We start from the raw sequence: 13,050 nt of genomic DNA, 5'->3' as shown, positions 1-13,050 counted from the left end.
ATAATTGGCCTGGAAATCTTAATAGAGTTAGGGGCAACTGAAGTTGAGGTGTTTGGTGATTCAGAGTTGGTGATTAATCAACTAAATGGAGACTACAAGTGCAGACACATCATCATGGTAGGTTATTACCTAGCAGCAACTCAGCTATTGAATTATTGGGGTACTGAGATTTCATTCAATTATATTCCTAGAGAATCAAATTTAATTGCCAATGAGATGGCACAGTTGGCCTCTGGAGCACATATCCAAGAAAGAAGGTTCGAAGTAGATATGGAAGTATAGAAGAGAAATCTATCTTCCATCTTTGAAAGAGGATTCAGCCTAGGTGTAATGACTCTAAAACCTGAAATGGAAGATTGGAGAATACTTATTACTCAGTACTTGGAAAATCCTTCTTTCCCCACAAGTATGTCATATGGGATGAAACTCTGCTAAGAAAGACCCCGGATGGACTTATGTTGAAGTGCTTAAGTCTAGAAGAATCCATGAGGGTAATGGTTAAAGTACATGAAGGAGTTTGTGGGGCACATCAAGCTGGAACCAAAATGAGGTGGTTATTAAGAAGATATGGCTATTTCTGGCCCGACATGAAGAAGGATTGTAAAACTTATGTCTGAGGTTGTGAAGAATGACAAAGGCATGGACCTATCTAGCATGTGCCCTCAATACCCTTAAATCCAGTAGTAAAGCCTTGGCCTCTCAGAGGATGGGCAATGGATTTCATTAGGCAAATTTACCCAGCTTCCAGCAAGGAGCACACTTTCATAATTGTGGCAACATATTATTTTACTAAGTGGGTGGAAGCTTCAACTATGAAGACCATCATTTCAACTGCTGTTAAAAAATTCATTAAAACTAAGATATTGCACAGATATAGGGTGCTCGAGATAATTGTTACAGACCGTAGGCCATCTTTCATCTCAAAAGAAGTAGAGGAATTTGCAAACAAATTCAAGATAAAGATGATCCAGTCTAGTCTTTACTACCCCCAATCAAATGGTCAAGCAGAAGCCAGCAGTAAGATTTTGGTGAATATTTTTAAGAGAATAGTGGTAGATGGTCCAGAGAGATGGCATGAAAAGTTGGGAGATACTCTTTGGGCTTATAGAACTTCCAAAAAGGCAAGGACTGGAGCTACTCCTTATGTCTTAACCTTCGGGCAAGATGTTGTGCTTCATATGAAAATCAACATAAGCTTTGTCAGACTTCAAAACCAATTCGGTTTACATAGTGAAGAATACATTCAAGCTATGTGTCAAGGGGTTGAAGATTTGGATATAGCCTGAATTGAAGCCTTGAATAAGATTCAAGAAGGGAAGAAAGCTGTTGCTCGAGCTTACAACAAGAAAGCAAAATTGAAAACCTTCAAGGAAGGATAGTTGGTATGGAAGGCAATTCTACCCTTGGGAGCTCAAGTTAGAGGCTTTGGGAAATAGAGTCCTAATTGGGAAAGCCCTTTCAATATTAGTAGGGTGTTAAATCGAGGGGGCTACTACTTAGCAGATTTAGAAGGGAATTCACAGAAACATCCAGTCAATGCTAAATTTTTGAAGAAATATCGCCTAACTCTGTGGGATGTTAAAGATTGTGATATTGAAGAAGCATAAGCATGTTAAAAAAGGTTTAGGGTTAGCCTGTGCAGTCACCACAAGTTAAACTTCAAAGTAAAGTAAAAAGTGAGTCAAGGTGAAAGTTGAAAAATGAAGTCATTTCATTAAAAAGAGGAAGTTACAATGACCCTTGCTTAATAGATTTACATATTCACCCAAAGTGATTATTCTAGAATAATAAGTTTGCATAATTGTAAAGATTCTGTTAGGTTTGGCTAAGACAGTACTTCTATTAGTCAGTTGAGATTCATCATCCTCTATTTCCAGATTTGCCTTCTTCACCTCTTCAATTTTTTGGTGAAGTTTACTAGAGAGGGTCATCTGTTCAACCATCAGCACATAAAGTTGCTCCTCTAACTTCTGGATCTCAGAAGTCACCATTTTGATCTTATCTTGCATGGCTGAACCTTCATCCATCAACTATTGTTTAAAGGCTGAAGTTTTGGTATGTCTCTCCTTAAAGCACTTTACTTGATTGGCTTGCCTACAGGTTGCTGATGCTAATCTTTCAGAGTTCTTAAGTTCTCAAAATAGGAGAGGAAATGCTCATACTGAACCTTCGACAATTGATTGGCTTTGTACAATTCAGTAATAGCCTTCTCTACATCATGGAGAACCTTGAGGCTGAGAAATCCCTCCTAGACCATTCTTGGAAGATTCGGCGTTATCCTGAAAACTTTAAGGCTCAGAATGATGCCTTGGGGACCTTACCCTTGTCTTAAGTTGCTCGAACTCTCTGAAGAGTTCGAGCAAAGATGATGTCGCTGGAATGGATGAAAAGGTGGGGACATCACTCCAACACCTTCGGTAGCTGTAGAAGGGGCAACTTCGGATGTAAAATAAGGAAGTTGCTTAGAAACAGAAGCGAAAGTGGCAATAGTGGCATTCTTTTTCTTCGGCCAAGAGATGGGAATCCCAGTGACCCCAGAAGCCTTGGGGGGCCTAGGAAGAGCTGCCTTGCGCACTAAAGGTAGAGAAGATTAACCTGAGCCTTTGCCAGAACCCTGTTGCAAACCAAGGAAAATAAATCAAGAGGACAATCTACGATTGAAAGTAAATGGAGGCTAGAAAAGTAGAGTTGGTGTACCTGGGTTAAGGTCAGAGCCTTGAAAGAAGGGGGAGGGGTTGTTGCCTTTGACGACTAAGGAGGATCGACTTTGCTAGCTGAAGGGGGAAAAGAGCCGCCCAAGCCCTCACCAAAACATCAAGAAAAAACAAGTGTCAGTGAGGTAATTTGTTCAAAGCAAAAGATAGAAGTCTAAAAACTGGTATACCTGAGATGAGACTTGAGATTGTTGGTGAAGCACTTCTGCTACCACAGTTACTTTGGGAGAAGAAGTTAGGTTGGCCCGAGAAGCAGCCTAAGAAGCCCGCGGACTAGTTACCTCGGAGACCGTAAGGATCTCAGGGACTATTGGCTCCCCAAATGAAGTTAGTGGTGGTCGATTAGTCTCCTGTGCTGGGGAAGACTGAAAAGAGCAAAGTAGAGTATAAGCGTAAATAAAGAAAGAACTTTAAGCATAAAAAGGTTCAAACTAGGGGTGCACTATCTCCCTAGTCGAAGGATTAAACTAGGAAGTTGGAGTCACCACCAGTGCTAGAGGTAGAGTCGAAGGAGTGGGAGCAGAGCTCTACTCGACCAAAGACGCATATTCTCCAACCTTGGCTTATAAAGGAATGGAAATTAATCATTAACTTGAAGGATGATAAAAACACAAGCCTAAGCCAAGAGTGAAAAAGAAGTGTACCTTTGAAGACTTAGCCTGAGAAGGGGAAACATGCACTACTCAGGGCTAGAGAAGAAGAAGCTTTGGGCTGAGAAATCCCTTCTTCGTTTATGTCCTATTTCAAGCAATCAAGCAAAGGATTAATACAATGTTTAAAGAAGGAAAAACTTCAAAGAGGTGACTTAGTGCTTAAAAGAATATAGGACATACCTCCAGCTCCTCAAGGATAGTGTCAAGAAGATCCTTGTCCATTTGGTACATTTCTGCACCCGATGGCTCATCTCTTACAGCAAAAGTGGGTATTTTGGTTATTGGGGTCCTAGTTACAAGAAAAAAGAAACTATTAGCTCATGTTCCAAAATGGAGTGAAACTGCAACTAAGGAAAGAAGATTGAAGGGAAGAATACTTACTGGAAGACTTCTGCCTCTTTCTACCCGCCTCAGCTGGAGGGGCAATGAAGGTAATAGGGATTTTGGAGGATTTGGAGGTTTGAGCCCTGTTCTTTTTTCCTTGTGGGAGTTGCATGCAGACCAGGCAAAGAAAGTTAAGGCTGAGGCTGCTCCTCAGACTCAGACTCAGAGGACTTTATCACTGTCGTCCTTATCCGTCGGGGTGCTCGAGTTTCTACTGTAGGCCCGACTTCACCCTTAGAATCTCTAAACAGCTCGAAGATGTCTTCAGCATCGCTAGCAGCATGACTGGATCTAACTTCTCCCCTTGCAGCCTTGGCCCCAGCTTCTTGAAAGACAAGGGCGTCTGTAGTTTCTTCTTCTAGCCCGACATCCACCTCTTCAATGTTGCCTTGGGCTTTAGGTTCAAAACAACCAAGGAGAGGGTTAGTGGATGACAGATTATAAAAACATCATAAACTACAAGTTAAGGCAATTAAGGATACCTATCAGAAGAAGTTGGTTCTTTTGGTAGACCATCTCCTTCCAGCTTTCAAGCTCACTTGGCTTGGGATAGGACTTGATGGTAAGCTGCCCTAAGAGATGGTTGTGGGCTTCCAGCAAGTCTCCCCCGTACTTCTTGGACCACTTGGTCTCTCACCAAGTGGAGAATGATGAAGTGCATTCAAAGTTTAGCACCATAGGTTTGCAGGTGACCTTGCTCATCATTTCCAGGCTACATCGAGCTGCCCAAAACACTATTTCTTGGGGAGAGCGGAGGCGGTAGGAAGTGCCACAGTGCATCGAGTTAAAGATCGGGACTGGAATAGCTTATTTAAACCCCAACTGCCTAGCACAAAAGTTGGGGTGATAAACTTCCAACCTGCACTCATATCTTGTGCGGTCATTGCGTACTCTTTAGGCTAGGTCTCGCTGCTGTATGCAGCTTACAAATTTTTCTTTACAAAGCGGGCTAAAATCTTCCCTGAAGGCGTTTTGGAACATTTTGTCTAAGAACCATGGATATCGTCGCAAGATAGAAGCACCCCACTCCAAGTTTACCCAAGTCCTGCAAACTCGAAAAAAATAAAGGTAGGAGAAGGTGGAATGGTTGGTGGGAGATGCCTTGGCCAGGGTTCGGGCATGAGCCACTCCTTTGGGGAACTCCAAGTTTGACCCCCGAAGCTCGGGAAAATACCACTGAAGCCACAATTAGACCATCCACGTTGGCCCATTGAGGTTAGTCTTAAAGGGCTCACCTTTGGTCATCTCGTACAAGAGATGGTAGAGGTAGGCAAGGAGGAAGGGCCTCGTGGCCACATCATCAAAGGTATGCACTGCCTCCACCAAAGGAATCCACTCTAACTTTACTCCTTCAGATTTGTTGGGGAAGACGTGCTTGTTGAGCCAGTACAAAAGAAAGTATATGTGTTCCTGGTCTTTATCTGCAATGGCAGAAGGCGGGCTGAATGTGCTTTTTGGAAATAGGATGAAACCTGCGAATGAAGTCTCATAGCTTTTGAACGTTTAAAGGTGTACTCTAGTCGAGTAAGGGAATCAGAGTCGCTTGAACCCTCAACAGTCGGGTGAGAGGAGGAAAACCAATCGTGGGTGACATCTACATATTTGCCCGAGGGCCTTAGCTCAAAGACTTCAACCATGTCGAAGATAGTTGGGGACATGAGACCCATTTGGAAGTCAAAAGTGTTGGTCCTAGTGTTCTAGAAAATGGAAGTTATGGTCAGGAACTCGGGCTTGGCAACCACCGTGACTTTGGAAAGCATGATGAGCTCGTAAATGCCATTATTCATCCAACTTCTTTTTGAAAATGGGCTCGAGCTCATTTACCCATTATGCCCAGGCCTTGTCCTTCATCAAGGGGAAGCCTCTTCGATAGGTAGACCATTTGGAGGAGGAGATACCAGCTTTGGCAGAAAATGGGTTAGAGGTGAACCAATTGGCCTTAGGCATATTGTTCTCCACGGTAATTGGGACTCTAGAGGTCCAGGCAGGCCCAAGGGAATGCACTTCTCCCTCTTCAAAGAAAAGTGAAGTGTTCAGGCCTGCCTGAGGGCGATGAAGGCCATTAAGGAGGCGGCATATGTTGACAATGCCTTTGCCAGACTCATACATAGGGCGAGTAGTTTTGGGTGCCATTGGATGATTTTGGAGAGAAGATAGAAGGAAATTAAGGGCAGAAAGCAAGAAATAGACTACAAAAACAAGAAAGTTCTGGAAAATCTTAAGATTCTGGGAATTCGAAGGATTAGAATTGCTTAGGTATTTGACCAAAGGATTTAAGTGAAGATTATATAAGGAACAGTTAGTTAATGTTGGAGATCGTGGGTTAGTGCAAAGTTTTAGTTAAAACAGCTGTTTAAAATGGTGCCAGTCCCGAGTAAAAGCATCTAGTTCATTTTAATCATCATTATGACCTCAGTTTGCAGACTTGACAATGATTAAATGGGGCACTGTTTGGGTTAATATTTGAATATTGGGCCTAAATGAATAAAGGCCCAAGGATGTCAAATTAAATGAGGACTTGCCCGAAGCCCAGCATTGAGCCCAGAGACAAACTAAAGCCCTCTCAGCCAAGGCATAGGCCATGTGCCTATGACTGAAGTGACAACTGATAGAGACCAGCTCACTACCAGCCAAAAAGCAATTTCTAATGGCATAAAGGTGTAAATACATGGTGACTCACTGCCCCTGAGAGCCCTCGGCCAAGAACAAAGCCCTGAGAGTCGGGCCAAATCGCTTATAAAAGGAAGAAGAGACAACAGATACAAGAACACTCAACCAATCAAACAAACAACATACAAACTCTGTTCTCAAGCCAAATTTGCATCCATAAAAGCTGAAACCAACCTAGATTCAGTCTTTTTAAGTCATAGTCCGCTTAGAAAAGCTATCTTTTGTCTAGTTTAAAAGCCCTGCTACCTTCCCTAGTGTTGTAGTATCGATTCCCTCATGTAAAACCTGTTTACCATTCATCCCTTTTTAGCTCACAACCTCTGTAAACACAAAGAGAAGTGGTTGCAAGAAGTTCAACCTTGCCCGACAAGATGAAATCTTGCCCAAGTCTCTTTGTTTGTCTTCTAAATTAGTAGATCTGTCTTTTAAATGTACTTTTCAGCATGTATTCAAGTTATTCCATATGTTTTCTATTTAAGAAGTCCATTTACATCTGGATCTGGTTAACTTAGTAGATTTGTTTTTATAAAGAACAACCTAGGATCAGGGAAATGGTTTAAAAAGGGCTTTTGACTCCCTTCATTCAAACATACAAGATTATGAGCTAAAAGTCCTTGTTCACAAGGCAAGAAAAAGAACTTAATGCAGACTTAACCCATCTACGACAATCCTTTGATGACAAGAAGTTTGAGTAACTTGGGCCACAAGTAATCACTCAAAACACCTATGTTTCAACATCTGTTATACTTAGATAACAGTGACACGCCTAGCACTCTGTTAGTTTTGATTGTGAGCCTCAAGGCCTACACCTAAGGCCCTACAAAGACACCTTTCAAAACTAACTTCAAACTCATCTTGCAGCACATCAAGCAGCAAGAGCCTGACCAACATTACCAAAAGCGCCATTCACCCCTGGGGAGCTATGCGAGGGGCCATCCACTTTTTGCCTCGAACAGAAGGTTCATTCAAAACAAATAATGCCATCCATATTTACAATACTCCTACTTTGATGACCATACATCTTCAATTGACTGTTTCATTAGAACTTCTCTAATAATAACTCATAAGATGAATAGATGGTCTAAAGGAAACAAAAATATTGTGCTCATATGGCCAATATAGCATTCTCTTCGATGCTCCCCCTGATGAGTATCTTCCTCGATTGCATAGCAGAGCTACCAACGCGACGCGATATGCTTAAGTAGTTGTGAATATAAGCACCGTTAGTTTGGTGAAATCATGTTTCAATGTAGATTCAGATCAGACTTTGGTAATATAAGTTGATAACATACCAAACGTATATAGAAAAAAACTTTTAATAAAAAATGTCTCCTAACATGATTATCCTTTGAAACTATTTGTAAATTTTGCTCAGCCACTGAATGTAGCATGTGGCTTGAGCAATACTTATACCCTTCATAACAGATCTCTTTAAAATGAAAGAATCTGCAGAACTTTTGAGTGCGTTTGTTACTATTGGTTAAAAGCGTTAATTCATGCACCCGATGTCCTCTATTTGAAATTTTGAATCCCCCTCCCTCAACATCATTAATTTGAAAACTAAAGACAAGTCTAGGAAAATTGTCATAAAGAGTATAAATAATGACTACCAAGATTTAGTTTTTGATCATTTTAACAAATTGCCCATAAATAAATCCAATAAAGGTTTAGAATTTGTTGTTTCACTTTCAACATTCAGGTGATCAAGCTCGAAGACGGGTTTGAGGAACAGGCGTCTTAGAAAAACAAAAGAAATCAAATAAAAATAAAATGCCCATCAGATCCAATCAAGTAGTGAAGGAATTTTAATAATATCTCGATGGACAAGAAGTTGAAATAGTGTGGAATTTCTGTCTACTATACGCTGAGAAATTTCAGTGTAACTGTTACGTTATCACTTAAGCTACCGATTCACTCACATTATAACACATGTGCTCTTCCCTTGATAGAATACGGTACAATACTACATGAACATGAACCACGCCGACTACCCATATTATAGCACAAGTAAACCGCTTTCGTTAGGAATTGGTCCAGACGACCAATACTTTGATGATAGCATGGATGTTGAATGGTTCTTTTCACTGAATGTCTAGATATAAATCACTGTTGAATGAAATTTAGTGTATTAGTAATACGGATCAAATAAGCAAAAAGCAGATTATATACACTCACGGTTACAGATACAAAACAGCACAACACTAACACCTTTCCAACACTTTTGGGGTACAAAAACTAATTTCTGCCTAAACACAGATGGAAATATCAAGGACAACAAGACTCAATAACTCGGAAACTCGACCACGCACTGCAACAATTTAGCACCCACAACATGAGTTGATAAACTCTATGCTGATCCGAATTCGTGAAACCATTTCTCATGCCGTTCAATATCAGCTTGAGACACACTCCGTTGGACCTTCCCCAAGGCTTCTTCAAAGTCGCACATGGCAACAGGATCCTTTGAAATATCGTCCTTGGACATGCTCTTAATCTCATCACGCGTCTTTCCAGCTATTTTGCGCCTCATCCCATTCAAGGAAGCATCCCGGCAAACGTTTGTGAGATCATCACCACTATATCCTTCTGTTCGACGAGCCACATCATCCATATCTACGTCAGGGGCCACCTGATGCATCACAAACATTTTTTTGATTTAACTTACCTAGGATAAAAACGCACCAGAATGAATTCTCTGACACATCTAGATTCTGATTGTCTAGAGCACAGAGCAGTCAATCTATATGATAAACAAAAACCAAAACCCCAGGAAGCAGTGATTTTTCTGTCCCGCCCTCGAAGATGCCACAGTTTTATTCTATTTTCATTTTCTAACTGGTACAACCACCAAAATAGCATAACAATACACCATGTGATCCATTTTAGGTTATTAGGCCGTGACAGAAATACCCGTCCAAAATTAACCTACAAATTACAATGAAATTATAGAAAGGTCTAGCGTAAGGTGCAAAATGCATATCTAATTGTGATAGACACTAGTAATATAAGCATAATACAATATTGGTAACTGCAGTACCTCCACAGTTTTCAAATTTATCCGAATAAGTGCTTTACGGCTCTCAAAATTTGGTAGGGGAATATATATACGTTTCTCCAGCCTCCTCCTGAATGAGTAACACCGGGTTAGATATACCAAGACTGAACAAACATTGTCAACTGACAATATGCAACATACATAAAGCCTACCACTCTTTCCAACTAAAAATTTGAATAGCCGATTTGGAGTCTGAAACCTGAATACAAGATAAAGACCAACCTGAGTGCCTCATCTATGTCCCATGGGAAGTTAGTAGCTGCCAGAACCATCACTATTTTACGAGTACCATCTTCATTCGTGCCAGTATTGTTGACCCCATCTACCTGAACTAGAAGTTCAGATTTCACCCTTCTGGATGACTCATGCTCCCCTGATGCCCTAGACAAATGGATATTTTGAATTTAGGTCAGTACATGGAAAGATCCCACATCACACAGGAAAGTATATAGCTTTAAAACAAAACATGCAAAACATACATGCAATAACATCTAAGGAGTTAAATAAGATCTTTACGTAAAACTGGAATAAAATCTTACCCCCGGGAATTGCAAAGCGAATCAATTTCATCGATGAAGATTGTACTTGGTGCATAAGCTCTAGCAAGATCAAATAAGCACCGAACCATACGTTCACTCTCCCCACGCCATTTTGAAGCTAAAGTAGCAGAGGAGACATTGAAAAAAGTTGTGCCACACTCAGTAGCAACAGCTTTAGCAAGTAATGTCTTCCCCGTTCCAGGAGGACCGAACATAAGAACACCCTTCCATGGCCTCCTAATTCCCTGCAATCCAAGAAGCAATAAATTCAATCTGAGAACTGGGACCTATCAGGATCAAGACATTTCAGCACGTAGAGAAAGAATCAATTGCTTCAGTGAAATGAAGAAAGAAATGTGAAATTGGTATAAATTGAAGCCTACTTTTCAAAGTAGAGATGTGAAGACGTAGTAACGCAACTATTTTCATTTTTCCTACGTAAATGTCGTCAACTATTTTCATTCAACCATTCAACACTACCTGAAAATATTCAGGCATCCACAAAGGAAGCACAACGGCTTCCTCTAAAAGTCTTTTTGCTTCTTGTAAACCCGCAACATCATCCCATCTCACTCCAGGACTGGTTTCCAATACGTCCCTTTCAAGCATTTCAGCCAAATCAGGATCAGGACCCTCATACTGCGACCTCTTTGACTTTCCATCTTCAGCATCACCATTCTATAAATTTCAAAAACAAATCAGTTAACAATGATACTAAAATTGAAGATTACAAATGGATGTTAATAATTACAGGCTCGTTTGGATGTGCTTTTAAAATGACTTAAAGGCGCCTTTTATGAAAATCCTTGGTAAAAATCCAAGTGGATTCTGGAAAAGCACTTTAAGCGATTCTTGCAAGAAGCACATGTCTGATGCTTCTTCCAAGAAGCACTTAAAGTGCTTTTGGAACCCAAAATCAATTTCACCAAAACTGGTTTTAGTCATTTTAAAAGCACTTCCAAACGAGCCCTACAATACAAGGTCATAGTTATGCATAACATTGCAAGGAGGACATGTGAAGAAAATAATACGACAAAAGTTTTTAACACAACATAATTAACTAGTGACAGGTATTTGAAAAATGAAGGTTAGCACTTTATGGTTTAAAAAGATTCCTGGATCCCAAACACATTAGCGAACTAAGATCGTACAGTGAATATATATCGTTTGATAGAACGTACCACTGAATCTGCCTTGCTAGATTTGCCAGAACCCGTGCCTTTCTTTCCACTAGTAGATGTTCGTGCCCCTGAGTTAGCCCTACTTGATCCACCAGCTTTTGCACCACGGCCAGGTGTACCTGTTTTGGTTGCAGAGCTACGAGCCCAAGTTGCATCTTGTGGTGACTTCCTCATACCACCTTGACCAGCCTTTCCAGGCCTTCTACCTGAAGTGTCCCGACTTGGTGGCCTCCACACATCAGGATCATCCATTGGAAAACCAGAAGAAGTTGGGTATTCATCTAAGGGTTGAAAAACAAATGACGACTTAGCATGTATTGGAGGTGACGAAGGGCGCCGGCCTGCAGGAATGTCCTTAAATGCTCTTCTCTCTGCATCTAAGTGCTTCACAACCTCTGCTTCCTCAGAAAGTGCTTTCTTTACATTCATCCATTTTGCGCGAATCAACGGATCATCAAGCGTGTTTAGGTGCCTGGAACAAAATTATAAATTCAAACTTATACCAAGTAGACTTAGGTAGGAACAGTATGACAAAAGTAAGCCTATAAACAACGCAATTCCATCCCATTATACATTAAAAAGGGACTGAAGTCTGACAAAAAGACCCATCCAGTTGTTTTGGTAGAATATAGCAGCTGGAAAATTTTTTAGGATGAAAAAATGACAAAGCTTCTTTACTAGTCCTATTAACCTTTGGATTGCTACAATGCTATTTGATTATGAGAACTGGGGAAAAACCAACCTCCTCACTCTTATATTTTTGTTGTCATGCAAATTAAATACAGGAAAAAAAATCCAAAGCATATTGTTGTTTCAAGTGCCTTGTACTGAGGCACATGGAAATCTTGCCCCCTCCCCTCAAAAAATAATATGGTTATCTTGTGGAATTCGTACACCTTGTTCATTAGTAAAAGGGCATAGCGGAAGAAATATGATGCTAGTGGTAAGATTATAATCATAAAGTTACTACAAAGTTACATTTTTGCTCAATCTAGTTCAAATTTTGAACTATGAATTTATCTCCAACCAAATTTCTTTAAAATTCTATAGTAATCCCTAGAACTAATCCTTTCCCATTTAATCATTTCATGTACAAATCAGAAAACTAGAAGAAAAGGGCCTCTAGGATGCGTTACAGAATTTTCCCAAGGAGGATTCCCACCAATTCTCTTTCCACCTACAATGCAATTAAATTATCCCAAACAGAAGGAGCATTTTCCTGGAAAAATCATATCTCGGAGTCGCACGAATCAAACAGATTCAACAAAATTTGAAAATCCCACATACTCAAATTTCAAAACAACGTCGAATCCATAAACCTAGAAAATTCAACAAATTGCTCCGAAACAAATAACATTGTAACGAAATAAGAAGAAATGAAAGAGGATTGACAAAAATCAAGAAATGTACTTGTTGATCTGAGCAATGCCCCCATCGAAGAAGATCAGGGAGGTGTCGTAGAGCCCTTCCATTGCGTATTCCCTCGCTAGCTTCAGGTGGTCTTGCAGACCCACCAGCGTTGGCCCCACCATTCTCTCTCTCTCTGTGATTTTCTAGGGTTCCGTACAATTAGGGTTCACGTACTAGGGAGGAGGAGGGGTAGGAGGAGGAGGAGGAGGAAGAAGAAGCTCACACTCGAACTCAACAGTTTCTCTCTCTAGGATGATGGAGCAGTCCAGCAGCTACGACGTCGCCGTTTACTTAAGCGTTTTCAGGCAAAAGGGGAGAGGGGAGGGGTGAGGTTTGAAATTACCAAATTGTCCTCGGGGTTAGTCGTTACAGTGTGGGCCTGCGTCGGTTTGCCTAACGGGAAGGCGTAGAGGAAAAGCTTACCCAATAAAGAAGATATTGTTG

General features: G+C 40.8%; 1 protein-coding gene and 2 pseudogenes across 2 annotated transcripts; 1 reads left to right on the top strand and 2 right to left on the bottom strand.

The window, feature by feature from the left end:
• The first annotated feature begins 587 nt into the window (after positions 1–587).
• Positions 588–1,607, top strand: LOC148694330 (uncharacterized; annotated as a pseudogene).
• A 983-nt stretch (positions 1,608–2,590) lies between these two features.
• LOC148694329 (uncharacterized) lies at positions 2,591–5,884 on the bottom strand (annotated as a pseudogene).
• A 2,646-nt stretch (positions 5,885–8,530) lies between these two features.
• Positions 8,531–12,913, bottom strand: LOC137740201 (katanin p60 ATPase-containing subunit A1). Of its 2 annotated transcripts, none has more exons than XM_068480027.2 (7): positions 12,607–12,913; positions 11,197–11,668; positions 10,496–10,693; positions 10,016–10,260; positions 9,699–9,857; positions 9,459–9,546; positions 8,531–9,050 (listed from the first exon to the last, which is right to left on the bottom strand). In XM_068480027.2, exons 1-7 carry the CDS (start codon positions 12,726–12,728, stop codon positions 8,769–8,771), a joined length of 1,566 nt encoding a protein of 521 aa, XP_068336128.2. In that variant the 5' UTR covers positions 12,729–12,913; the 3' UTR covers positions 8,531–8,768. The 2 variants fall into 2 exon arrangements, with proteins under 2 accessions (XP_068336128.2, XP_088556660.1); XM_088700534.1 differs by having other exon boundaries at positions 9,459–9,598; positions 9,676–9,857; positions 12,607–12,875.
• Positions 12,914–13,050: the final 137 nt, after the last annotated feature.

Source organism: Pyrus communis, chromosome 9 (assembly GCF_041283825.1).
Source record: "Pyrus communis isolate YQ-2024b chromosome 9, ASM4128382v1, whole genome shotgun sequence".
NCBI lineage: Eukaryota > Viridiplantae > Streptophyta > Magnoliopsida > Rosales > Rosaceae > Pyrus > Pyrus communis.
This window is presented reverse-complemented; position numbering and strand designations above follow the sequence as displayed.